This window comes from Ochotona curzoniae, unplaced genomic scaffold (assembly GCF_017591425.1).
Source record: "Ochotona curzoniae isolate NIBS_2020 unplaced genomic scaffold, NIBS_Ocur_1.0 contig_1014, whole genome shotgun sequence".
Taxonomy (NCBI): domain Eukaryota; kingdom Metazoa; phylum Chordata; class Mammalia; order Lagomorpha; family Ochotonidae; genus Ochotona; species Ochotona curzoniae.
In genome coordinates this window covers 50,585,270-50,613,062 of record NW_024464920.1, presented here as the reverse complement: position 1 = coordinate 50,613,062, position 27,793 = coordinate 50,585,270, and the positions used below count along the sequence as shown (strand labels likewise).

The following is a 27,793-nucleotide window of genomic DNA, read 5'->3' as shown; positions in this document are numbered from 1 at the left end:
CTCCCAGTGTGATATGCTGAGGTCTGTCCACATTGATACACACATGTACACGGCACTCAGGTATGTTTGGCTCTCGTCCAGCTGTCACTTCTCATGCTGATGGACACGTGGACTGCCCCGAGTTACTGCGCCAGCCACCTGCAGCCCCCTCCTAAGACGTGTGGAGTGGGCTGCAGCAGCTTGCCGAGCTGCTCTCCAAAGGGACATGCCCATTTGCAGCTCGCCACAGGCACACATGGCTGCACCCACTCCTCAGCATTTTTGCTGTTCCTGGCCACAGGCCCCAGCATTTCAAGTATTGTCTTTTTCATGCGGTCACTGGGAATGCCCACCGTGCACTTGTCCCCACAAGAAGGAAAGCAGTGATGACTGTATCAGCACCAACTTTCCCCCTTCCAGCTGCCTCCACCCGCTGCGGGTGGGCCCTGGCCCCTAGAGGGTCCCCAGAGGGGCACCATGGGCCTCCACCCGCCAGGGGTGGACCCCGGCCCCCAGAGGGTCCCCAGAGGGGCGCCACGGGCCTCCGCCCGCTGGGGGTGGACCCCGGCCCCTAGAGCGTCCCCAGAGGGGCGCCATGGGCCTCCACCCACTGGGGGTGGACCCCGGCCCCCAGAGGGTCCCCAGAGGGGTGCCACGGGCCTCTGCCCCTGCCCAGCATTCCATCTGAGTCCATTCCTAGGGCTCCTGAGCAGGGCACTTTGCAGTCACTGCCCAAGTTCTCACACTCGGAGCCTGTGGTCTCAGCTGGCCTCTGGAGGGGGAAGGAAAGGGCCGCGTGCAGAAAACACCCAGCATGGGGCTAGGGGTGCTTTGTCACTGCCCAGTTGCACCAGAGTCCATTAGGACTCCCCCAAGGACTGTGTGAACCCCACCTCTGGGGGTCCCTAACTTTTTGCATCACAGCCATGACACGATGGGGTCTGGCTTCCAGCAGGTGCATTTGTAGCCTTGGATTCTCCCCCACGGACCGGCAGGCAGGACGTGGCCCTCTGTCATTGCTCCTGTTGGGACCTCGTCCTGCCTGGCAGGTGCACAGTACACAGGGACTTGCCTGTGGGCACTTCCTGCTGTTGCACAGGTAAGGTGGGGCAGTAGTGATGCTCTCTGCTTGCTCAGTGCAGCGATTTCCGGGTGGTAGGGGCGGAGGGCTCCAGGAGCCAGTCCTGTCCCTTGCTGGCTCCTGTGGTGACCTCCCTGACTCTCCACTTGACTTGCTAGCTTGACAGGATTTGGTCATCCATGTCAGCTCCCACACTGGGTAGGCTGTCTGCTCTCTGTCACTGCTGCCAGTGCAGGTTGGCAGGATTCACTCTGGGTGCCCTGGGCTTCTCACTCATGGCCACGCCACTTCCCACACTCGATGGCTGTCACCACATTCCGGCTGTGGCTCTGATACAGGGGACAATGACATGACTTTCACTCTTGGAAACAGCAGCGGTCATCAATAACGCCCCCAGACCACGTTCCCCGGGCGTGGGGGTGCCACAGCCCTTCATGCATGATGCAGGAGGCTGCCCAAGGCCATTGTTCGTCCTGGGGCTCCTCAAGGGGCGCTTTGAAGAGCGCCATCATTTTTTATTATCTCCCCAGTAACTGCGGCCATGCTGGGGTTGCTCTGAGCCATGCATGCACAGACGGCACCCCAGGGAGCTGCAGTGGCCCTTCTGGGGGGCACTGGCTGCTGACAGAACCCAGATAGGGCTGCTCGTGGAGGCCCCCTTACCCCAGCAAGCCTGGGCTGGACTCTCCATGCCCGGCTCCCAGTCAAAGTTGGAGGCTTGTGTTGAAAAAGACAAGAAGATGGCTTTGTTGCCGAATAGAAAAGCAAGGAAATGATGACCAGGTTTTGGGGGCACGGGGAATCTGCAAGCGTGTGTGCCTGACGGTTCACAGTGATGACAATGCCGGGTGGAGAAGAAAACCGGACCAAAGCGAGAGGGTCGGAGGAGCAGAACAATCGGTGGGCAACACTGACGCTAGCGGGCTGTGAAGGCTGGCCCCACACCCAGGGAGGGCCTGGGCATGCGGTGGGCCCCCAGCCGGCTGAGCCCTTCCCTGCAGGAAACCTTCTCAGGCAGAAGCTGCTGTGGCATGGCCACCTGTGGGCTCCAGGGGCATCGACAACCAGGTGCACCGGCCGAGCCTCATGGAGCTGAGCCCGTGGGTGGCCACTTGGGAAGATACCACACCACCCAGAAAAATCCCCAGCAGGATTTGTGGTGGTAGCAGACCTGTCTCCTGCAGCCACACCTTCGGCGTTGTGTTCAGACGGGCAGAGGCGCAGGAGGCTGCCCTCGCTTGCAGTGACACCCAACCAGCTTCTTGCAGCTTCACGGGACAAGCAGTGGAAACCCCACTGTACAGGTGCAAAGACCGAGGCCCAGGTCTCCATCTCTGGCTCTCCGGGGGTGGGAGAACAAGCTGAAGGTCCAGCTCTGCCTCTCAGCAGCTGTCACTGCTCATGTGTGCACCAGGAACGGCCCACCAGCCCCGTCCGCACAGGAGAAGTGATTTCCAGCTGGTGGGATTAACCAGCCCCTGCCTGGGGAAGAGGGGTGAAGCCAGTGTGTCCCTGTCCCCACGTCTGGTTAACCGAGACCCTGAGCTAGGCACTGTCCTGGTGGTTCCTGTGGTGTTTGAGTGCCACAGACTGGGTGCCTCATGATGGCCATGGGTGGACCCAGCTCGCAGTTCTGGGGGCGCCGGCCATGGCCACAGCATTTGCTCTGTCCTTGGCAGCATCCCAGGGTGAGATGGGACAAGGGTGCCAGTTCTGCCCTCACAACCTCATCCCCTCCTCGTTTGCGCCTGGTCCAAGCACCACTGACAGTGACTCGGGGAATTCAGTTTCCAACACGTGCGTCCCCGGGGATACGGCCCTGCCCGCAGCCATGCCCGCCCCCAGCCGTCCGGCAGGAGGGCTGCGAGACCCCCAGAACAGCCTTGTCGGTCCACAGCCCCACGGACAAGCCCCCCAAATGGCCCCCACGCCTCTGCAGTGGCCCACCAACCCAGGTTTGTGAACAACACCAAGTGAGACCCAGCAAGACCCAGGCCGAGTTTTTTTTTTTTTAAGATTTATTTATTTATTGGACAGTCAGATATACAGAGAGGAGAAGAGACAGAGAGGAAGATCTTCCGTCTGATGATTCACACCCCAAGTGAGCGCAACGGCCGATGCTATGCCGATCCGAAGCCAGGATCCAGGAACTTCTTCCAGGTCTCCCACAGGAGTGCAGGGTTCCAAAGCTTTGGGCCGTCCTGGACTGCTTTCCCAGGCCACAAGCAGGGAGCTGGGTGGGAGGCGGGGCCACCGGGATTAGAACCGGAGCCCATATGGGATCCTGGTGCGTTCAAGGCGAGGACTTTAGCCACTAGGCCACACTGCCGGGCCCCCAGGCCAAGTCTTTTAAGAGTCGTCCTGTTTGTAGCTCAGGAGCAACGGGGCTGGCCCAGAAGTCAGAGGCCTGTAGTCCATTTAATGCCAAGTTCATACACAGCGAGGGCTCAATATCCAGACCTCGTGAAGACTTCTCACCACGCAGGAGGTCTCCCAGCTGCCATCAAGGGACGCGGTGGAAGGACAGGCGTGGCAAGCCCCGTGGCACATCCACCAGCCAGGAGCTGATGGCCCGGCTCACCGGTGGGCTCCCCGGAGCGGGGCTCCCCGGGGCTGGGCTCCCCGGAGCGGGGCTCCCCGGGGCTGGGCTCCCCGGAGCGGGGCTCCCCGGGGCTGGGCTCCCCAGGTTCGGCCGAGGCGGGGAACAAGGTTTCGTAGTACTCAATGAGCAGCTCGGTGAACAGGTTGAGGGGTACCAGCGCGCCCAGTGAGGACGCCCCCTGGGACGGCCAGATGAGGTTCAGGCCAAAGACGCAGGCCAGGCTGGAGCTGTTCATCTTGTTGAAAAGGCTCTCCCGGGACACCTGCAAGAGGTCACACGTGGCCGGGGACAGGGACCGCTCGCTGAACCCAGGGAGGGACTGTACCGTGATGGCGCCAGTCGAGGGCCACGAGCAGGTGACAGGCCAGCCACCTCCAGCCTGGCAGGGGCTCGGTTACCCCACCCACCAGAGGGAGGGACTGGCCTCCATGGGGGGGCTCAGAGAACTTCAGTCCCCCCCTCAACGCCCCGCCCGGTGAGCCAGTCAACCCTCCGCCCACCCACCAGCCAGCAGGGGCCACGCAGCAGGTACAAGGCTGGCCCTGTCCAGTGGGGTTCCCCAACAGTCTGCCTAGGCATGCCTCTGCTGCAACGCCCTGCAAACCCAGGGCGGCTGGGAACGCGGCCTCGGGGGCCACTCACCTCGTGCAGGAAGCCTGTGAGGAAGCAGAGCACGGCGTGGTTGTGCTGGGGCAGACCCTGCAGGATCTGGCGGCAGCGGTTCACACGCAGGCTGCTCTCCACGTCTGCAACGGCACACGAGGACCCGTCTTTAGCCGGGGGCGCCCCAGGAGGGTGAGGGCAGCTCAGAGGCTGAGCCGGCCCGCGCACGGGCAGGCCCCGAGGCCCCATGTCCATCCTCCCCTGCTTCGCTAGACATGAAGTTTTCTCAGAAGACAGCCATGGCCGCTCAGCAGCAACACCGCGCGTGGCAGCACCTGTGAACTTGGGCAGCCAGGCCAGCAGGGGCTTGTGAGGGACGGCCTGCCGGCCTGCCTGGCTCACTGTCCTGCCTGGCAGTGGCAGCAGGCCGAGTGTGGGCAGCGGCGGGGGTCGGCGTCAGGGTCTGGCCCTCCCAGGGCAGGCACGTACTGGTGATGTCCAGGATCTGCTCATAGGCCTCAAAGGTGAGCAGCGGCTGTGGCAGCTCCCGGAGAAAGGTCTTCAGGATCACAGCGGGGACGTGGATGTCCCCGTAGTCATCAAAGTTCACCGGCTTCCCTGCACACGACACGGCTGGCTGTGGCCTGGGCTCCGCTTCCCGGCAGGAGGGGCCTGAGGCTGCAGCTTCGCACGCCCCACCTCCCGCACGACGCCCCGCTGTTGGGTTCGTGGTGGCGTTTTGCTCCAGACCAGGATGGGATGAACTGACAAGGGTCAGCTGGGGGCTGCTGTTGTGGGGGGAGGATGCTGTCACACACAGGGCCGGGAGGGGCTGGGCTGGCCCGCCGTGGCCTCGTGTGTCATGATGGACAAGGCAGTGAATGGAAGCAGAGCAGTGAGAGAGGCCTCTGCTATCCAGTTGCGCTGCTTCCTGCCTCAACATAGTGCTACGTGTAGGCAGCTAAGGGGGAGGCACTGGGAAGGCTGCAAAGAGCCACTCCGTCATACCCTCATCCTGCAAAGCCATGCCTTCCTTTTGGGGTGTCTAACAGGACCACCTGTGCCACCAGCTGCATACTCATCTAGTACAAATAGAGAAACCCTGAAGACACCATGGACCCACGGGACCCTTGGGGGCACTGGGCAAAGGCCCCCCGCTCTGGACCACCCCTGGGGCTTCTGGCGGCTGCCCTGGCCCTGAGCCTGGCTTGAGGGAGCTGGGACGTGGCGGGGCACTGTGCTGCCCCCAGAGAGGGGGCCTGGGGACTGGACTCATGGCCACACTCACCCTGGTTGTAGAGCCGCTGTACCTCGCGCACGGTCTGAACACAGGCCGATCTCCGGAAGAGGCCTTCAGCGCGGAGTCCTGCAGGCAGAGGAACCCCTGGGTATGTCCTGCCCACTGGGCTTCCAGAACATCCTTGCCATGGCATCACCCCCTGTGGCTGGCAAGGAAGGCTCCCCAGGCTGGCTCTGATGCCCCTCTTGTGGGCATCAGTGTCAGACCCGGCTTGCAGTCCTCCCAGCTCTGTGGCCTCAGAGGCCTCGTCTCTGGTCTGCAGGCGCCTGCCAAGGCGGCACCCCCATGGAGGACTGGGCTGGGCTGCCCCCAGCTGCCGCCAGTGACTGCAGCTGGAACTCAAAGACATCAACCGACAGTCACTCAGCCTCATGAGGCACACCGTCATGCCCTCTGGGCCATCGTCACGGGCACCGTTTGGGGCAGCACAGGTCCAGACCACAGCCTCGGGCGTCTTGGAGAGGTCACAGGGTCACCCCTCAGACCAAGGCAGGGACAAACACACAAAGAGCCAGGTCACTGGCCTGTGGCCATGCAACCAGCCAGCGGGGCCAGGATGCAAAGCAATGCCCAAGCCCACATCTCCCTCGTCGCCTCCTGCCCAGGACAGGTGCCATTCCGCCCACGCCCTCCCTCCAGGGAGGCACAGTGCCGGCTGCTCCACCTTTTTCTCTCAGGTACTCCACCGTGGATCTCAGCACAGGCGGGATGAGGTCACCGTGGTTTTTGTCTTTGAGGCTGAGGAGAGAGGAGAGGAAGCAACTGTGTTCCCTGCGGGAATCAAGAACCACGCAGCTGGGCGGCTGCCCCGGAGGGAGACACAGCTGGGACGCCTGGGGCTGTCAAGGAGGGCACCAAGGGACACGCCCTGGCAGTGTCTGAGGACTCCACAGGAGTGGCACGTGACATGGGGAGGGCCGAGTGAGACGGCCCTCCACGCAGACATGGGAGGGCAGAGCCAGCGCTGGACGCCGACTCCACGAAGGAGCGCAGGGGAGGGAAGGGGCTGTGGCCGCTGGGACCAGGGCTGAGTCCCCCGCACCAGCACGGGGTGGGGATCGGGGGATGTCTCTCTCCAGGATCACCCTTCAACTAAATCAATCTTTTACAAAGTGCTATTGGGACGCAGGCTTGCTGAAGCTGAGCTGCAGAGGCGCCCTGGTAAAATCTCAGCTGTAGGGAAGTTCAGGGCCTGAAAGAACCAAGTTGGAGAACGCACACTTCCTGGTGTCGGACACTTCAGAACAGTCACCAAGGTCCCGTGGCTCTGGCCTGGGGACAGAAGTGAACGAGCCAGGGGACACTGCAGGGACCGGAAGCAAACCCTCCCGGCCTGGCCGCCGGGCTTGCAGGAAGCTGTCTTTCCAGCAGAAGGTGCTGCAACAATGAAGGGTGAAGGAAACCTCACGGCCCTGCACCTCGCGCAGGCCAGCAAACCCCAGAAGGAAGCCCAGCACACACCACCCTGCACAAGGCAACACAACACAGTCCAGCGAGAATGTCTGTGTCTCAGATGATCCTGCAGGAGCAGAGCCCAGGAGCAGAGTCCCCCGGACCCCCACGGGCCTGTCTCTGCTCCCCTCACTCTCCCACGGACAGGGGCTGCGACACGTGTCTCTTGCAGCAGTGGCTCCATGGCTGCCCACGTCCACGTGACTCCAGTCAGCACGGAAGGCCTCCAGGAGGAGGGAGCGAGTGCAGTGAAACACAGGCCTGGCACGGCAGGACCAGCTCCTGTCCAGGCTCTGGGGCTCTGCTGGCGGAGGGGGCAGAACCAAAGAAAGAATCCAGGATGAGCTAGCCCAGCTCGGAGCCAGAGCGCCACGCGCCCGGCCTCCCTCCCCACCCTGCCAGCACCCTCCTTATCCAGGCACCGGCGCACACGCCCATCCCTCCCAGATCTGGGCCTTCCCCTTAATGCAGGAACTTAATGAGCTGGTTCTGAGGCAGAAGCTTTCTGTGGCATGCCTTTGTACTTGAGGCAGCAAGCCTGTGTCTACGAACAGGACCAGTTATGAATTTTAATGGCTCTCATTCATTCCCAGTCCAAACAAATTATACATCAGGGGCTTTCTTCAACACGCTCACTGCCATTATATCACAGTCGTGGGCGATGGAACAGTATGGAATATTCATGGACCGCGGTACTTGTGCAGATAACTGCTCCCGGCTGGCCAGTGCCGCTCAGGCGTCCTAAACACACTGGGGCTGCTCCCGCCTCCACAGCTGGCCCCAGGACAGCGAGGGGTCACTGCCAGGCGATGCTGATGTCCCAGGAAGGCCGAGCGACAAGTCGCCCTGCCTGGCCCACCCTGAGTGGTGCCATACCTCCAGGAGCCTTACTCACCACAGCTGCCTCGGCTCAGCTTGGCCAGCAGAGGCCACAGTCAGGGGACAGGTCCTGAGCAGGCACACAGGGCAGGGGGAGGGGCATTCCCGAGGGAGGCTCACTTACTATTGCAGACTAACCCCGAACTGCTGTGTGGGCAGCGGCGGCCGCGGCGGCGGCGTCTTGGCTGCAGGGAGCGGCTGGCCCCTGTGCAGGCTCCGAAGGTGCTGGTCGTACCTGCAGACACGGGAAAGCCCGCTCTCAGGCCGTGGCCAGGTGCCGGGGTGGGTGGGAGGAGCCCCAGACTCCAAGGACAGACGTCTCCTCCTCAGGGGCACGGCCACATGGCAGTCATGTGTGCACGCGCACACACACACACACGTGGGCACATGCTTGTGAGCACGCATGCATGCATACATGCACATCCAGTCCTTGTAGTTCTGCAATGCCATGCATCCTCACATGAACGGCCAGACAGGTGGTCCAGGCCCACCGTGGTCAGCCTCTCCAGCAGCCCCTGGCTTGGATGGTCTCATCCCAGGCAGCCAGGAGCTTGGTGCAGCCAAGGCTAGCTCCTGGGCTGTGGACTTCCGATGAGGTTGGCACCCGGCACAAAAGAGCTGGTCTCTTCTCGGCTTGCCTTGGGCAGTATGTCACGTGTTCCTGACGTGCTCTGTCCATCCACCCTCCCTCTCTCCCTTCCTGGTCCCTAGGTGTGTCACCCTGGGGTCGTGGGTGGGGGACGGGGAGACCGTGTTGGCCAGCAGCACAGGAGCTGAGCAGGGGCAGCACAGGAGCTGAGCAGGGGCAGCTGGGAGCTGCCGGAAGTGGCCTGGGAGGCTGGGCTCTGTGGCTGCTGTGGCCACAATAGCTGGTGGTGAGCTCACCACAGCTTCCTCAGGCCAGTCGCCCTCATCACGGCCAACAGTGCAGGGCTGTTCCCCCTTGACAGATGGGGAAACTGAGGCATGGTGGAGTATATGCAGGTCACAGGCTGGGGCTCAGCCTGGAGGGCCCACGGCTTCAAACCTACCCTTGCCCTAGCCTACAGGCCTCATGGCACCACACAGGCGGGGATAATCCATGGACTTGGACCTCCATCAGGGCTCCACGTGTCCCACCCCCACTCCAGACCACATTTGCCCTACACCTGCACCCTGCACGCCATGGGCTGCTGCAATGTCTCCCAGCCTCCTGCCTCCCGTCTCCCTTCCCATGCAGGAAGCTGGGCGCGTCCCCTTCTCTGAATCTCATCAGCTCAGCTGCTGAGCTGCGACTGGTCCAGCTTGGGGACCACACCGGGGGCCTCCGCACGGCAGCCTGGGGGCAGGAGTGTTGCTAAAGTCCACAGCTGACCAAGGCACCTCTGGCCACTCCCTCCACCCTGGCCTCCACGTCCAGCTTGCACTTCCCCTCCTTTTAGGACGACCCCAACCTCGACCCCGGCCCCTCCTACCAGCCTGGGAGTGTCCTGGAGGGGGGCGCGTTTGCATTCCCAACACCCCTGCATAGGTGAACACCCGGAGGCAGCCTACTCTCCCCTCCCTTCCACATTGCAAGGCCGCTGACTCCATCGGAGAAGCAAGGGGCAGAGGGACGCCAGCGCCTGCATCAACAGACACGGCTGGACTTGGGCCGCCTCACCCGCCATGGTCAGGGCTGCCCTCTGCAGAGCCCACACTCGGACCTTCCACTCCGAGCCTGCTGCTCTGCTGCAGCGACCCAGCGAGATGAGACTCACCGGACAACCTCCGGTGGGATGGGCAGCTGCTCGCACGCCAGGTGTTCCCGCAGCTCACTCAGGTAGTTGAAGTAGGTGATCTTTTTCCCAAACTTGTGACTGAGGACACAGAGGCCAGAGAATTAAAACCACTGGGGCAGGTAGAGGCCTGGGGGAAGAACTGTGTGGCTACTCAGCCAGGATGCAGCAGAGGCAGCATCTGCCTGCGGACTGGGGCGCCATCTCCAATCCAGCCAGGCTGAGTGAGCAGAGACGCAGGGAGCAGTGGCAGTGGCAGTGCAGCGATGGGTACCAGGGTAGGCTGGCAGGCTGGGTAGGCCTCTCTATGGCATCACGGGGTTTCTGGGAGAAGTGGGGGCAGGGGTGGCTCCCCATCGGGTCCTCTGGGGCTGCTATCTCGGGGTAGGCAGGGAGTAGCCAGGTGTGGGTGCAGCTCCCACGTCAGACAGGCCCTGGGCGAATCCCATGATTCCACTTCTCCTGGTGCCTCCGCGGGGCAGGAAGAGCGAGGGCTCTGTGCCTGTCAGCCGAGCCCCAGCCACGCTTCGGTCATGACAGAGGCCGACAGAGGCTGGCAGCGGCCACAGTCTGCGGTTTCAGCATGCCGGCTCTCATCTGCCATAAATGCATCATTCTGGACAATCTGATGTTCTCTAACAACCTATTTCCTTGCTGTCCCAATCCCCATAGGAGTGTGGTTTAAAAAAATGAGTTTCTAGCAAAGTTAGGATTTCAGCAAAACCAAGCCTCTGGTGCTCCCTGAGCCACACTTTGCAGGCTGTGAAGTGGGCACGCTGTGGCTCGCTGTGGTTCATGCTGAGGTTTAAACCACACAAGCCACGTGGCTGAAACCAGCCGGGGAGTTCCTCATGGGAGGATGGGCCGGGGCAGCAGAAGAGAAAGCCCAGCGGTAGACCCCCCTTTCCTGGACAGGACCTCAAGTTGCTGCCCAGAGCCCCCACCCCAGAGAGGAAGGGCCGCACGCACTGCGCCTCCTAGTGGACAAGGGAGCACTGGCCCTCCGCTTGCAGATCCCCAGCCCCCACCAAGACCTGGGGCTACAGAGGAGCCCCGGGCTTTGGCCTTCACTGGAATGGCAAGGAACTGGCCTGGTTCCTGCAACCAGGGTCCCAGGGGAGGGGTTGGGGTCACTGCCAGCTCAGGGACAGTGGCTGTGAAGGCATGGATGGCAGGAGTCCATCCAGGGCACCCTAGGTGCCCCCACCTGCCTCTATGTACCTGCCCAGTACCCTCCTGTGTGCCAGGCACCTGCTGGACCTGGGCTCTGTGGGCAGATGCAGGCATGGCCTTGCCACTCGCCTTTCACTCTGCGAGGGCCTAGGGGCCAGCTCGTCCAGAGGACAACTTTAGGGTCAGAGGAGTCATGTGGCCACCCGAGGTCACACAGCCAACAGGCAGCACGGTCCAGTCCAGGCTCCAGCACCACTGGAGACTGAAGGCAGGCAACATTCAACGTGGACGCTGGCTTCAGTCCTGGGAGCTATACGTCTAATCCGGCTCCCTGCTAATGCAGCAGGTGGCCCAGGTGCTTGGGCCTTGCCACCACATGGGGGATTCCGATGGAACACCGACTCCTGTCTTCAGCTTGGCCCAGCCCAGGCCGTTGCAGCCTTTTGGGGTGTGAATCAGAAAATGAAATCTTTCTCTCCTATAATTCTGCTTTTTCTTCTCTTTATTTTTTAATATTTATTTATTTTTATTGGAAAGGCAGATTTATAGAGAGAAGGAAAAAGATCTTCTATCGGCTGGTTCACTCCCCAACTGGCCGCAATGGCCAGAGCTGAGCCAATCCAAAGCCAGGAGCCAGGAGCCTCTTCCAGGTCTCCCACGCGGGTGCAGGGTCCCAAGGCTTTGGGCCGTCCTCGACTGCTTTCCCAGGCCGGGTGGGAAGTGGAGCAGCCGGGATTAGAACCAGTGCCCAATTTGGGCTGCCAGCATCTCAGGTAGCAGCTTAACACATCGCACCATGACACCGGCCCCAACTTGCTCTTCTTGCCTTCATAGGGCTGTTGTCGGTGCCTGGCACACAAGATGCCTACAATCTTATAATTAATCATAAAGAGATGATGCGAAATGCCTAACACACGAGTAGTGAACAGTGAGCACCTGCTACTACTGCTACGGTTCCCCGCGTGGACGTAGGCTGAGAACTACCTAACAGATGGACAGACAGCACTGTCGGCCACAGGGGGAAGCTGAGGCAGAGTCGTCATGGATGGGAAAGGGGCAGGGCTCCGGGCTGGGCTGCAGCAGGGCAGAGCAGAGCAGGGCTGGGCTGCAGCAGGGCAGGACAGGGCAGGGCTGGGCTGCAGCAGGGCAGGGCAGGGCAGGGCTGGGCTGCAGCAGGGCAGGGCTGGGCTGCAGCAGGGCAGGGCTGGGCTGCAGCAGGGCAGGGCAGAGCAGGGCAGGGCTGAGCTGCAGCAGGGCAGGGCTGGGCTGCAGCAGGGCAGAGCAGGGCAGGGCTGGGCTGCAGCAGGGCAGGGCAGAGCAGGGCTGGGTTGCAGCAGGGCAGGACAGGACAGGGCTGGGCTGGGCTGCAGCAGGGCAGGGCAGGGCAGGGCTGGGCTGCAGCAGGGCAGGGCAGAGCAGGGCTGGGCTGCAGCAGGGCAGGGCAGGGCAGGGCAGGGCTGGGTTGCAGCAGGGCAGGGCAGGGCAGGGCAGAGCATGGCTGGGCTGGGCTGCAGCAGGGCAGGGCAGGACAGGGCAGGGCTGGGCTGCAGCAGGGCAGGGCAGGGCAGGGCAGGGCTGGGCTGCAGAGGGCATGCACAGGTCAACATGATGCTAGGTTTCCTAGGCGACAGCACACACAGACAGAAGAGTGGACCAAGATGGTAGGGGAGGAGGGACCAGCCACCCAGCCACGGCTGTTTCCTGCGACATGAGCCCGGAGCCAGCCAACAGACAAAGGCTCCACCCCCAGCAAGCCCCGCCTACCTGATGAAGGGCTTGAAGAAGCCCCACAGCACTTTGATGAAGTTGGTGGGATGCACCACGTACAGAGCCTTTAGGTTCTTTCTGTACCTGGGGAGGACGGGAGGAGGGCTTCAGGTGCGCAGCCATAACCCCACCCTCTGAGGAGCCTGAGGGGCTGTGACACCCCAAAGCAGCAGGTGCACCTGCCGTCAGGTTTCCACTGACAGCAGGCGGGGCTCCTCAGAGGAGGTCGGGCGTGAGCCCCGAGCATCACCAGGACCGGGCGCAGTGTGCTCAGGCTGGCACGGGCTGCCTCGTGGAGGAACTGGGCCATCTGAATACACCATGGCAGGAATGGATTTTAAGCCAGAGATGGTGGCTGAAGCGACAGAGGGAACTGAGGTGAGTTCTCTGAAAGCTGCTGCATGCTGGGGGCGGGGCTGGCAGTGCAGTCACAGGGCAGCGGCCCTGGTCACAGGCAGGGCACACGCTCCAGAAAGGCGGCCGCAAACACCTGCGTGTGAACAGGGTCCACCTTAAAAGCAGCGGCACATGGGGAGGGGGCTGAGGTTTGTGTGACACCCACATCCCAACAGGAGTGCCTGAGCTGGCGTCCTGCCTCAGCATCCAGCCGCTGTACACGCTGGCAGGCGACGGCTCAGGTAACCAGGGCCCCACCACCCACGCTGGTGTCCTGCTCATTGGCCTGGCCCAGCAACGGCTGCTTTAGACCTCGGGGAGTGAGCCGGGAGATGGAAGCTCTGCCTCCGTGCGTTTCAAATGACATGAAAAAGAAACCCAGGAATGTTCAGTAGGAGCCAACAGCAGCGAGGCAAGGTGCCTGACGGTAGAGAAGCTACTGGATCCAGCCACAGCCACGGACTGGAGCGTGACACGGAGGGTACGGCCCTGCCACACACCAGCTGAGCGACTACAGCTGGGACTGCCCACCTCACCAGCACTGGCACGGCTGCCCACTTTGAGGCCAGGGCCGGGGGTGCAACCCCGTTCCCAGTTGGCACCCAGTTCAGTGTGGGAAGGGGATGTGTGCCAGCTACACCTGCTGCCTGCGATGGGCAGCCCATTGCCAACAAGAGTTTTTGCCCGTGGTCTGGGAAATTCACACGAGGGTTCTCCTGGAACATGAGCCCCCTTTCTGTGTGCGCTGTCCACGGCCACCTGTCACAGCCGGATGCCCTGGATGCCACAGCTGGACACGGCCACTGGCTCTGAAGCAGGGGACCGTCTCACTTCCTGTGTCTCTGTGATCTGCCGCAGCATGGGGCCACCCGCCCGCCCGCCCGCCCGCCCGGGAGGCTCACGGCACGTACTTCCTGTCGAACTCCTTGTACGCGCTCTGCAGCCAGCTGAGGGAAGGCTTGTTCTGGCTGTTGAGGCCGTAGTGGAAGTAGACAAGGGTGTAGTCACTCTCCACATACTGGTCCAGCGTGTACTTGAGGTATCTGGGCAGGCAGCATGAGAGCCAGGCATGAGAGGCACCTGCGAATGGTTGGAAGCCCGCCTACCTCCCCCACTCCCACATGGAAGCTGCAGCCTGGGAGGGATGGCTCCACCCCAAGACCCAGGTGTGGCGGGGCACTCACTCCAGGAGCCGCTGGTGGTTGAGCTGGTGTGATGGGGGCATCCGGCAGCAGCTGAAGGTGACCACGCATCTCCCGAAGCGGTCGTCTCCTGGGAGGTGGGGGTGATGGGCGTGAGCCTCGGGACCACCCCGGCTTGGGAGACCCTCAAGCTTCCTGCACCCGCCTACGTTGGCTAGGGGGTGCGATGGCCAAGGGGACAGCAGCTGGGAGCCTGGGATAGCCTCCCGCTTACAGCTCCCAGGAAGAGCCAACACTGCTGCCCCCATGACTGCTGACCTCTGCCCCCGGGGCTGTGACACAGGAACGTCCATGGCCTGGACATTCACCTGGTGACCAGAGCCCCGGACCCCAGCTCAGACAGGCTGTACCCCACTGCCCTGCGGCTCCCTGCCCTCTCCAGTGGCCTGCAGGCCCCACTGGGCAGTTTCCCAGGCTGCCCCTCGTCCTCCCGCTGCCCATGCCTGACCCAGGGAGGGTACCTGGATCCAGAGGCAGGCACAGCCTCCTGCTCTTGCGGGCTTCCAGTCCACAGAGACTGGGACCCAGAGCAAGATGTGTGGCAAGGGAATCCGACCAGTCCTGAAGATGAACAGTGTTTTCTAGCAAGTTCCTCACCCTGGCCGTCAGGTCCACAGTGGGCCTGTGCCCTCCCATGGGACAAAGAGTGGCTTTCCTCAAGGCAGCAGTGCAGGTGCTGTGTGAGATGCCCACGGCACTGCCATTCCCACAGCCCGGGGCCTGGCTGCGGCTCCAGCGCGCTGGGAGGCAGCAGCTGTGTCTGAGTACCCAAGGGGTGGAGTTTCAACATGCCTGCTTCCACCTGGCCCAGCCCTCGCTGTTGTGGGCATTTGGGGAGTGAACCAGCAGGTGGAAGGTCTCTCTCAAACTATAAACACGTAAACTCACTGCCTCTTTAAACAAACAAACGAGTGTCCTTTCCAGCCTGCCGCAGGCTGACTGCGAGCATCTTGGGCACTGTGCTAACTGGACCGACGCAAGGTCACTCACCAAGTGTCCCCACAGGAAGTGCACCAGGCCCAGGTCTGGAGGGAGCGGCACAGCGAGAGGCAGATCTGAGCCCAGCCCTATACTGCTGTGGCCTAAGGAGCTCATTAGTAATCCTTGGGCTGGGCAGGAACAGGAACTGGGCTTGTAGCTAAAAGCACCTAGACTAATCGGACTCATCTGTACCCAATTTCCTGGCTAAATTGGGGGCGTGTGGAGGGAGTATATAAGGAGAGGTGAAGGGACAATAGAGACTTCGCAGAGACTTCCACCATCACCGGTCTCCATCACTGGTGCTTCATCCCCAGACCCTCTCTCTGTCCATGTTACTGGCTCTGCTGGTCGGAGCACTGTCCACCCCTCCCAGAACCCGGGGGAGCCCCTGCAGCCACAGCCACTTCTGCAACCCACAGCCACCACACTTGGCATCAAAGGACTCCTGATTCTGACCAGTTGGCAACAAAGGGGATTCCATTGCTCCATCGGGTGTGACAAGGATGGTTCATAGGAGTTAGGAATGCGAATGGCAGGGGGTCAGGGTCCTGCTGGGGGCCTGGGAAGGCAGCGAAGGATAGGCCTTGGACCCCTGTATCCACATGAGAGACTTGGAAGAAGCTCCTGGCTCCTGGCTTCTGATCAGCCATACTTGGCTATTTCAGCCATCTGGGTTTCTAAGCTGTGTCACCCACAGGTCTACAGTTCAATTTTACTTATTTCAGTTGGTACACAACTCTTTGCTTGCAGCCAATTGTGCCCCTCCAGCGTGTTCCAGGTCTGGGTTTGTATGTTAGATTTCCGCCAAAAACTTGAAATAGAGAGAAAGAGAGAGAGAAAGATCTTCCATCCACCGGTTCACTCCCCAAATGGCTGCAATGGCCATAGCTGAGCTGATCCCAAACCAGGAACCAGCCTGTCGGTCTCCGATACAGGTGAAGGATCCCAAGGCTTTGGGCTGTCCTCGACTGCTTTCCCAGGCCATGGGTAGGGAGCTGGGAACGAAGTGGAGCAGCCAGAACACAAACTGGTACCCATATGGGATCCCGGCACTTGAATATGAGTATTTAGCCATTGAACCGTGGTTCTAGGCCCAAATAAAAACTTCTGAAAAAAAAATTCTGGAGCCTGGCATGGCCAAGTGGCTAAAAAGTCCTCGCCTTACACACCTGGGATCCCATATGGGCACTGGTTTGTATCCCGGACACTTCAGTTCCTTTCCAGCTCCCTGCTTGTGACCTGGGAAAGCAGTCAAGGATGGCCCAAAGCCTTGGAAACTTGCACTCGCATGAGAGACCCGGAAGAAGCTCCTGGCTCCTGGGTTTGGATTGGTCAGCTCTGGCCATGTCTCGCATGTGGGCAGCGGGGGCTCGAACACATGAGCCAGCCTCCATCACCTCCCAGGTGCGCTAGCAGGGAGCTAGACTGGAAGTGGAGCAGCTGGGCTTGAACTAGCCCTCCGAGATGGGATGTGGGATCCTAAGTGGGGGGGATCTAATCTGCTGCAACACATGTTGCCTTCTTCCTTCCGTGGCTCTGTGCCCCCCACACGTGGCCCAGCATCCCCTTTCCACCGAAGCCCTCCGTTTTCCTCTGTGTGGCTTCATCGCTGGTGCACCTGCTGTGCTGGAATCTTCACTACACTCTAAGAACCACGCCTCTTCCATTCCATCAAAACGACTCCAGAAGGAGGCAGCAGCTGATGAACAAACAGCTTGGAGCAGGGACAGAGGGGAGTGTGGGGGTTCCTGCCTGGGGGACAGGTGCTCTGGCACGGAGGGGTCTGGCACTGCCTTCTCCGGAGAGTCCCTGCTGCACGTGGCCTGCTTTTGTTGTTCGCTTGCATTGAAAACCATCACCTGCTCTCGGCTTCTGTTCTTTGAAGAGCAGCAGGAGCCACCCCAGACATGCTCCTTGGAACATCTGGCCAGTGTCTCAAAGCAGCGGCGGCCACTCCTGCCCCCGCGGTTCCCACCCTGGGTGTGCAGCAAGCCAGGTGAGGCAGCCATGGGGACTTACCTGCCACCTGCAGGATGCCATGTCTGGCCACATCGTAGAATGGGTGGCTCATGCTCAGCGCAGGGTCCTGGCCAGCCTCCGAGGGCCGTTGAGCTACGCCCAGCATGACTGCTGCTGCCGCCACCGAGTCCCTCTGCAGCTCTGGACAGACAAGGGGGAGCGCAGGAAGGCAGGTGTCATCGCGAGCAGGAGAATGAGGGCACCTCCGGCATCCGTCAACCCGTCTCTCTGGTGCACCCTGAACGCAGGATCGCAGGGCGAGGAAGGGGAGACCCCAGCCTGGAGCACGGCTGGTCAAATCTACAGGGCTGGCTGATGGGATGGGGCTTCCGGCTGAAAGGTGTGGAGGTGAGCCTGGGAGAACTGAGTCCCCAAATGTGGAGGACTCTGCAGGGCCCGCCCAAAACGCAGCCCTCAGGGCGCGGCCGCATTGGAAAGAACTACTTGTCAAGAAGCGGTCAGACCTTACATCCAGCCCCAATCTTCCCTCTGCTGGTTCACTCCCCAAGTAGCTGCAATGGCTGGAGCTGAGCCGATCTGAAGCCAGGAGCTTCTTCCAAGTCTCTCATGTGAGTGCAGGGTCCCAAGGCTTTGGGCTGTCCTCTGCAGGGAGCTGGATGGGAACTGGAGCAGCCAGGATATGGACCAGCACCCAGAAGGAATCCCGGCACATACAAGGCGAGGACTTTAGCCACTAAGTTATCTCAGCAGGCCCTAAGATTTATTTTTATATCAAAGGCAGATATACAGGGTGAGATGAGGGGCCTTCAGGAGGTTTCAGAAAATGGCATTTAAAATTTATTTTGGTGCAATTGATTTTGAAATCCATACACAGTGTTTTACACCCCCCTGCCACCTGCATGGGTGACCTGGGATAAGTCCCTGGCTGCCAAGCTCAGCTGGCCCCATCCTGGCTGTTGTGGGCATTTGGGGGGTAAGCCAACACACTAGAGGTTCTTTTTTCTCTCTCCCTCTCCGATGAAAACGGAAACACCAAGAAAGATGCCAAGGCATGGCCTGGGGAGGCAGCAGCCAGCATGTCACAGCCCTGCCCCCGCTCGAGCACCACTAAGTCCAGCACCCCCGGCCCCACGGAGTACAAGGTCCCAGTGGGAGAGGCACAGGGCCATTGGCCAGGAAAGCAGGTAGCTGTGTGGACACCGAGTCAGACATGAGACCACGGGGACGGCTCAGCAGGAGCCTCAGCAGACCAGCAAAAGGTTCTAGAACCTGCAGCACCCTGAGACCAGGCCTCCTTCAGCTTGGCTTCCACCTGTGAGACAGGGAGCAGCGGGCCGGGGGTGCCTGCTTCAGGGCTGGCAACAAGCAGAGAGAGGTGTCCTGCTTGCAGCTCGCTGCCCCGGCATGGCTGCTCCTAGCTCTGCAGTGCAGGAATGCCTGAAGCCCTCCTCGGGGACACAGGGACACGCACCTGGCGGGGAACAGAGAGGGAGACAGGAAGACAAGGAGAGGTACGGCCCTGGGTGCTCTTGGGAAGGTCAACAGACAGAACAAACCAGAGGCCAGGGAGGTGTGGCCACCAGCTCAAGGTCAGCGGCATGTTTGCCCCGGGCTCTGAGGTTTCCTTTCCACCTCTGCTTCTGGCCTGTGACTAAGGCTCCAGCTGGGGCCCGAACCCCAGGTCGAAATGGATTCGCTCTACAGTGTGGGGCTGCAGGCTAGAGTGAGTCCTGGCAGCCGTCACACGCTGCGGGCGTGCACCCCCATCCACTAGGCTCTCCTTCCTGCTTCTCCACTAGGAGATAAAACAGCCAGGCCCTCGGCAAATGCAGGTGCTGCAGCCTTGAAATCCCGGCCTCCAGGGCCCATGCCCATGCCCTTGCCCGGCACTGCCCCTCACCCCTCCCCTCGGGTGCACATGCGTACACAGCCCAGGGGATGGCCAGGACAACCGCCCCGGAGCTCCTTGGCCAGCTCAGCCACGTCCTCCCATGTGCATCCAGCACCCTCCAGATGCCCACCCATGTGCCCCTTGGGCTGGGCTCTGCTGCCAGCCTGCGGTGTGGCTTGAGCCAAGAGTGTGCCTCCATCTGTACGGCGCAGCAAGGGCCCCGCACCATTGCTCCCTGAACATGCCAGGACGACCAGGGTGCTGCCAAGTGGGCAGCCCAGGACAGGAGAGTGGGAGGCGGACATAGGAGAGACTTGGGGGGGTGGGGGGACACCCAGGCTGACAGGTCTCACAGACCCTGAGCCCCAGACACATTTCTGTGTGTCTCACACACATAGAGACTTGAGCCCTGGTTCCTTGATGCCCAGAGTTCTGGCACATCCACCCTTTGCTGAGCCTGCTGGCGTGACGCCTATCAGCACAGCCTGCCCCACATGTGGCTCCGCCTCTCACACCAAGGACCTGCCTGCCACCTCCTAGACTACACTGCTGTGTTTTTCCACCATCACCTGACCCTGGGGGCCCTGGCTGCTGCAGGCACGGGCAGTGAAGCCAGCTGGCCAGGGCCCTGGTGTAGACAGGATCGGGTTCACCTTCCTGGCAGGTGCACAGCCAGGCACCCAGCAAGGCAGCGCAGGGCAGGGGTCCCTGGGGGGGCAGTATCTCCTCCAAGTCAGCTGTCCCCAAGCTGGGAAAATGTGTACAGCGGGCTTGGGCAAGCAAGAAAACAGCCAGGTGTCAGTACCCCTAGATGGGAAGGGGGCCGGTGGAGTTTGTGCCCCTTGGCCACCTGGCAAAGCCTGGCTGTCAGGCCCAGGGGTGACAGAGCCGCTGCCGCCTGAGGGGGTCGGCCAGGCTCATGCGATCACGGGCACCCTGTCCTCAGCGGCAAGCCCTACCTTCCCATCTCACAGCAGCCACAGGCCCGCCTCCCTCCTTATCCTCCCCAGAGCTCCTGGAGCCCCTGGACGCCCCTTTGGGGCTAGCCAGAACACGCAGCTGTTACCAAAGTCAGCTCCCATGATGACCCGTGACAGTGGCTACCTGGGAAGTGAACCAAGAGGAAGATTTTTCTCTCTGTCTCTCCTCTCTGAAACCCTGCTTTTCAAATAGAAATAAATTAAAAAAAATAAAAGCCTTACCCAGCCTCCCCAAGTGTCAATCGCTTGGCAAGGGAACTCTCCCGGCCGCAGGAACAGGTGTGCCCTGCCCAGCGCGGCCGGACTCAGGAGGTCTCTGATTCCCCGGATAGGTGAGATCGGGCCTTGGGGGAGGATGTACGCCATGGAGGGTCCAGCCCAGCCGAGGGGGACACGAACCGCAGGTGCTCATGTACCCTGTGGCTCGGGGGAAAGGCCAGCCTGCCACGTGCAAACACACAGCCCAGCCTGAGTTCCCCTCAACAGCTGGTGGCGCCAGACCAGATGCAGCCCAGGGGCCTGCTCCAAACCCACACCTGCTTCTCCCAACCCCTGCGGTCACATCACGGAGTGGGACCTCCTCCCTGCCTCCTGTCCCGGTGAGCTCCCTCCCAAAGGCCGGGGCTGCTGTGTGGCACTGCAGGGTGAACTGGCGCCTGCCCACCAAGCAACTCCACAGCAGCCAGGGACAAGGACTGGATTCAGAGACCTTGTCTGACCTCAGCAGCACAACAGTTGCCTCAGATGACTCTGGGGCTGCCCAGGAGCTGCCCTTGCTGCCACTGCCCAGTGTCACAAAAGGATGGGACCACACACCCGCCAGCCCACATTCAAAGCATGGTTGCTACTCAAGGCGGAGGCTCCAGGCGCCACTGCAGTGTTGCTGGACTGTGAAGTGGAACCTTAGACGGTCTGCTGAGGCGTCACATCATACCACAGCCCCCACCTGCAGGCCAGCTCCGCCTTGCCCACCTTGGCCAACAGAAAGCTCCAGCTACCCCACCTGCTCCTGGCGGGCTGGACACACCCCTCACAGCCCTCACCTGGTGCGAGCCGTGAGCCTGGGGGGACCCGGCTAATGTTAGCTTGGGTGCTCCCCAGCAGCTAAAAGTTTCGTGAGCACCTAACCCAGGCTCGTGGGGGCCCCCCTCAACACGCGGACACAGTGCAAACAAGCTGACCTCACAGCAAGCCTTTCTCCCTGCTCCAGTCCCCTGACCCTGCCTCTCCCTTGCCCTCCGTGCCACCCACCCCCAGCAACCCCAGTGGCCCCAGAAGCCGCCTTCCACAGAGTGGCGGATCAGAACAAGTATGCCTGCGACGTGCACAGCACGCAAGAGACGTGCCTTGCCACCCTCAGTGCTAGTATCATTCATAACCAAGCTGTTGCTGTAAAAATAAATTTGCACATTTCCCAAACAGATCCCTGCAGCAATTACGCATAGCTTTACGCTGTAGCTCAACTGAACGCCTACCTAGCTCAGGCAAGTGAGCACTAAATGGAGTGTGAGTGGGACTGCCTGCACACAAAGGGCCCGTTCCGGTGCCCCGGGCGGGGTGTCTCAAGGGCGGATCTGGAAGGGAAGGGGTGGGTCTGATGCCCTGGGTGCCTCACCACCCTCCTCTAAGAGCCACGCACAGCCGCTGCAGGTGCTGGCCGCAGGTTCCTGGGGTACACGGCGCAGGGCTCGGGGCAAGGGCCACCACACGGCTGGGATGCCGGGTGCTCTGGCAAAGCCACATACCAAGCCACCTTTGACTGGTATCCCAAACACTGCAGCTCCTCAGACTGTGTCGGTTCCCGACGTTGGCTGGAAGCTAGGATCTGGGGTGAGGCAGCCCACGGGGGCAACAGCGGAGTCCACCCAAGTCCAGGAGGCCTTGTTAGTGAGGGAGGGTGCTGTCTGACACCCTGGGGCCCCTCTGCACTCTGTGGAAGCTGCTGACACTCCCCCTGGAGTCCCAGGCCGACACGCAGGGTCCTCCCACGTGTTCGCCAGCATCCTGGGGCCCTGTCATTCGCACAGCCTCCAGATATAGGCGCTGTGCCCCCACCTCCCGGGGCCAGCTGGAGCCAGCTAACAGCCCCCCACCCAGGAGCCCCGGCCTGAGCTGTCAGCTTGCAGCCCACAGGTGTAGCTTCAATCAGGACCCAAGGTACCAGAAAGTTTGCTGGGTACTTCTGGGATGGGCTCACCAGAGTTCCAGCCTTCGGCCACCTGCAGGCTGGGTATCCAGGACAGGCAAAACACAGGAAACAGTGCTGCAGATTCAGGTCCAGCCCGGCCCGATCCTCCCTGTGCAGGGGGTTCAGTCCCACCACCCGCCTTGCTCAGCCTCTTCCTGCCATCCCACCCAGAGACAGGCTGTGCTGTCCCTGACAGGGACACTGCCAGGGGCCCTGTCCACACTAAGCCCCACCAGGGTGCAGTGGAGGGATAGCAGCTGCTGTCCTTGGGGTAACCGCGTGGTCAGCTGCGGGCCAGCTGACCAGATCCGGGCTTGCCACATTGCTACATCAGGCACGCACCCGTGGCCAGCTCCACTCTGCCCACCACCCTTAGGGGCTCTGCAGCCAAACTGGGGCTGGACACTGGAATTCACCCTGCAATCTTGCAGCGCAAGGTCTGAGAACTCCTCTACCGTGGGTGACCGGGGCTAGAGAGGGCAGAGGGAGAGAGGGCGGGGGAGGCGGGGGTGGGAGGGGGCAGAGGGTGGCAGGGGTGAGGGGGCAGCAGGGGTGAGACGGGGCAGGGGCGTGAGCAGGTGAGGCTATAGGGGACGAGGTGTGCACCAAGCCGGGTGTGCCCCTCCCAACACCAGAAGTTCACCACGAGCAAGGAAGAAATAAAACAAGCCCTTCCAGATGAAACGCGAGATGCCGGAAGTGCACGCTGCTCCCACAGCTTGGCGCCAGGGGCCTCGCGGAGCTGAGAATGGGCCGGCCTGGGGACAGCCAAGTGATTGCCACACCTCCCGAGGGTCAGCGGTCAGCCTGGTGTCAGCTGACTCCAGGAGCCAGGTGCCAGAAGCTGTCCTGCAGGCCACTGCCGCCAACCATTCAGCCTGCTGGCGGGCGGGGGCAGCACGTAGCTCCCTAGGAATTTCTGGAACCCTGACCTGCCTGACCAGCTTCTGTGCTGGACAGCCTTGGTTCCACCCTCAGTGACTTAGAATTCATTCCACTGCCTGCTGTGGTGTACCCAAAATAACTTCTCATGGAATGAGTGTCCACGGATGCTCTCCAGCGGCAGGTGCAGCGGATACTGTGGTACCAGGGACTCTGCCTCCCGCACAGGAGACCTGGCTCGCTCCTGGGCTCCACTCTCAACTCCAGCTTCCTGCTAAGGCAGCGCGAAAGGGCTCAAGCACTTGACTCCCTGCCTCCCATGCGGAGAACGGAACTGAGTTCTAGGCTCTCATCCCAGTCCAGCCCTGGCTGTCATGAGCATCCAGAATGAGGATCAGCCAACGGAAATCTCTTTCAGCAGGAAGCTGGATCAGAATCCTGGATCAGCCAGGATTTCAACTGGGCACTCGAACATGTGATGCCGGCACCATTAGCAGGGGTCTAATCCCCTGCACCACAATGTCCACCTCAGGGCTAGCAACTTCCTCCAAGGCACATGGCCAGAAGCCTAGGCCAGCCCTGGACACCACCCAGGGCACTGCACAGTCTTACTGAACACCCGGGCCTCGTGACAACCTGGTGACATCCGGGGCCAGGGAAGCACCCTGGAGTTACCTGCCTTCCAGGGACCACCCCCAGCTTGGATAGAACTGGTGGCCAGGAGTTATGGGAGACCCCAAGGAGCCAGCAGGGGCGTAGGGGCATAATGGGGGCAAATGCTCGCCTGTGGTTGAGCCCCACACCTGGGTCTCAAGGCCGACTCCCCACTCATCCTGGCTGCAGGGCTGACCCCACCCAGACTGACCACTGGAGCCCTGGAACCCTGAGGTCCGTCTCGTAGGGGTCCCAGAGGCGCTGTGGAGAGATCAGGAGGGAGGGGGCACGTGCGGGCCACGGCTGAGGCACAGCTGCCTCCGAGGCTGTCCACCTTCCCCGCCCTGCCTCACCTGTAACGGGGGACAGCACGAGGCGAGGGAGGCTAGGGCATGGTGACCACTGGTGGCCGCTGGGGACTGTGAGCCTGAGCACGGCCGGGGGAGGGACAGGGCCAGCTTGGGGTGGCTGCATCCCACACTGCACCTGTTGGATCTGAGTCCCAGCTCCCTGCTCACGTGCACCCTGGGGCTGCAGCAACGGCCCAAGCGCAGGAGACCAAGATGGAGTTGTGGGTCCTGGCCCGGTCCCCGCCGTTACAGGTCTCTGGGGCGTGCCCCAGCAGACAGAACACCTCCCTCCTTCTCTCTGTTTTTCAAATTAAAAAGGAGAAAGAAATCGTACCTCTGACTCGTGCGACAGCCCCTCTGCCCTCATGCGCCCCCATTTCTCTTGCGCCAACAGGAGCGACAAGGACACAGCAGAAACACTGATGTTGCAGGTTAAGCCTCTGCCTGCAGCGCCAGCACCCCATAGAGGGCAGTTCTTGCCCAGCTCCCTGCCAGTGCATCCCGGAAAGCAGCAGAGGATGGCCGCGTGCTTGGACTCCTGCACCCGCATGGGAGACCCGGAGAACGCCACCTCCCTGGCCCAGTTCCGGCCATTGTAACCATTTGGAAAGTGAATCCATAGATGGGAAATTCCTCTCCATAACTCGGCCTTCCAAGGCGATACATCTTCAAAAACACAGAATAACCTCTGGTCACACCGTCTCCAGGGAGACCCAGGTCGCCCTGCCCGGACAGAAGACATCTTCCAGCCACCTCCTGAGGGACACCCACAACCACCCAGGCCCAGAGCCTGTGTGTGAGGCAAGGGACGGGGGCCACAAGTTGCCCAACCACTGCCTCCTCCAGGAAGCCCACCTGATTGGTCACATGCACCTAGATTCTATCATACAGAGACCCTGCTCCAAACCCCCCAAGGGCAGGGACCTGCCCAGGCGGGTGTCCCATACCTCTCTGCACCCCCTAACGCATCTCACCTCTCCATTTCAGCACTCACCTTTCACCTGGACAAGCGACCCCTCTGAGGTTCAGCCAGAGGCGACACAGCTTGGAGGAACCCTAAAAGGTTTTGCTGCGACCCCAGGCAGCCCAGGTCAGGCCCCGCCCGGGCAGCAGCCGTCCAGCCAGTCAGGGCCAGGGACAAAAGCTCAGGAATGCTGCCCCTCCCGCCGGTGGCCTCAGGCTGGGAATTCCCCAGCCCTGCAGTGGCCGGTCCCCTGCTGGCCGCTTGGAGGGCTGCAGCTGGCTCCAGGCAAGTCTCTGGCCAGGTCCCCACGCCAGCACCTGCTGTGGCCTCAGCCGGCTCATCTGTGAATCCCGGGTTTGGCCACCTGCCGGACGGGAGGCCCCCTTGGCGGGGTGATAGGTTTGGGGTGACCCAGCCGGCGCCTCTATGCGCAGGACAAGGAGGACATGCAGGGCTGCAGGCAGGGTTTGGGCAAGACGAAAAAGTGAGGGCTGGGCTGGCGCACGGAGTGGGGAGGCCGTGGAGGCCTTACGCAGCGCCAAGCCCGCCCCCTGCCTCCCTAGGGGTCCCGGGGACCCCGAGCGTTCCCTTACCTGGCCACAGCACCCCGGCGCTGCACCTGCCCTCGCGCGCTGGGGCTCACCTGGCCCCGCCCCGGACGTGGCTCCCGCAGGCCCCGCCTCTCCCTCCCGGGTGGAGGACAGAGATGGCCAGGTTTGGGGGACAGTGAGGGCGAAAGCCCGGGTCCCCCGGCACTGTGCACCCCGCGCGCCTGGGCCAGTGCTGGACCGAGAGGGGACAGGAGCCAGGAGAGCCGTCCCAGGGCGGTGGCCGAGCCCTGCGACCCGGAGAGGCGCTGCTGCCGTCCTGCGCCCCAGGCCGGGGTGGGAGGGGGTCCAGTGGTCACCAATTTCCACCGGGAGAGCAGTCCCGAGGGCAGATTGGCCCGGTCCGCCCCCTCCCACCTCCCTGCTCTTCCTCTCCTATCCAGCTGCCCACCGCACACCCACGTGTGGACTCTTCTCCCTTGAGGCCCCACGCGTGCACGGTGGACACCTCACAGCAAGTCACCGCGGGCCCTGGCCTTTCCTCATGTCCTTACTACTTTGATTGAACTTATTTGCGAGACAGAAAAAGAGATGTGGAGGTCCCCCAGGTCCCCCGCAATAAGGGAGCCCTGACCCATCAACGCCCAGCAGTCCTCCAGGACCCAGTGCGTGGTGGAACAGCCGCCTGAGACAGCAGACTCACTCACTGGCCTGCCGGCCGCTGTGCTGCTCCCTGCGGCCCGCCCCCAGCGGATTGCCCTAAAAAATTATTTTAAAGTTTTATTTTATTTGGTTGACTAGCAGTTACTGAGAGGGGGAGTCTTCTGTCTGCTGTTTCATTCCCCCAAAATGATCACAATGACCAGGGTTGCGCCAGGCTGAAGCCAGGAGCCAGGAGCTCCTTCCAGGTGTCGCACGTGGGTGCAGGGTCCCCAGGACTCGGGCCGTACTCTACTGCTTTCCCAGGTGCCTCAGCAGGGAGCTGGGTGGGAAGTGGAGCAGACAGAAGCAGCGGGATGCCAGCGTCATGGGGGCGGCAGCTTGATTGCTACACTGAACGCCACGTGCCACTCCTTACTCCTGGCTGTGGTGGGGGTCCCTCCCTAGGGGGTACACCAAGCCCCTGACTCGAGCCACCAGGAGTTGGGAGCCTTACTCAGCTCACTCCCTCCAGCAGCACCTTGTAGTGCCTCCATTGCTTCTCTCTCTCCTCTGGCGAACGTGAAGTCTCCGCCACTGCCCACACAAGGTCCTCGTCACAGCTTGCACGCCCTCTGATTTCAAAAGCAAGCTGGACAGAGTAAAGGGAGTGGCTCTAGGTGCCCAGCGGCTGGCCGTGCAGCCCCTGGCATGGAGACACGCTGGGGGAGCAAGCACGCGTTCTGTACCATCTGCAGCCGGGCGCGGGGATCTGCAGTGCTCACCGCCAAGCAGCCACACCGCGTGCTGTGGGGTGGACACAGCAGACAGGACAGGCGGCGCCCCGCTGGCAGGAAGAGGAAGCAGCAAGGCCCTGCAGCCGGCGGCCTCTCCCCCTTTCACTTTCTCTCTTGCCCGTCCTTTCCTGCCCCGCCTGGCTCGGCAGCCGTCAGCTGCGCCCGCTTCCCCCCCGGCCATTCTCACTGTGCAAGAGACAGACTCCTCACACAAAGTGAAGGGATGGTGGCAGAGTGGTGCTATTCCAGCTTCATTAAATTTGCCCCCACTGATTTTTATGAACTCAGGCGATCCCCTCTCCCCCACCACAAAGCACGTTCCATACCACCAAGTCCTGGTCGGGTAGAAGTGCAGGAAAGGAAGCCGAACCCCTGGGCCTCCCCTGCACACGCCCACCCAATTATTGAAACTCACTTTAGGTTTTCTAAAAATTTATTCATTTGAAAGCTACTATGAGAGAGGACAGACACGTCGTCCATCCACTGGTTCACTCTCAGGGCAGCTGGAGCTGGCTGGGCTGAATCCAGGAGCCCGAGGTCTCTTTGGTCTCCCACGTGGGCACTGGTACTGGCACCATCCTCTGTTGCTTCCCCGGGCACACTGGAGCCTGGCCACCAGCAAGATGTAGGGAGAGGGAGTCCCCCAGGGTCTCCCCCGGCACAGATGCTCACCTTCGTGGAGCCCCATGTCTTCTCTACACAGAACCTCCTGGCCAGCGTGGGAGGTTGGAGAGCAGGCCTTCTGAGC

General features: G+C 61.7%; 1 protein-coding gene across 1 annotated transcript; it reads right to left on the bottom strand.

Annotated features, from left to right (window-relative positions):
• Positions 1-740: 740 nt before the first annotated feature.
• On the bottom strand, positions 741-27,733 carry ARHGAP8 (Rho GTPase activating protein 8). Its single transcript, XM_040988349.1, has 13 exons — positions 27,718-27,733; positions 17,192-17,332; positions 14,174-14,261; positions 13,901-14,032; positions 12,591-12,677; positions 9,636-9,734; positions 8,021-8,131; positions 6,230-6,303; positions 5,554-5,631; positions 4,755-4,883; positions 4,305-4,408; positions 3,642-3,924; positions 741-751 (listed from the first exon to the last, which is right to left on the bottom strand). The coding sequence occupies exons 1-13, from the start codon at positions 27,731-27,733 to the stop codon at positions 741-743; spliced, it is 1,353 nt and encodes a 450-aa protein (XP_040844283.1).
• Positions 27,734-27,793: the final 60 nt, after the last annotated feature.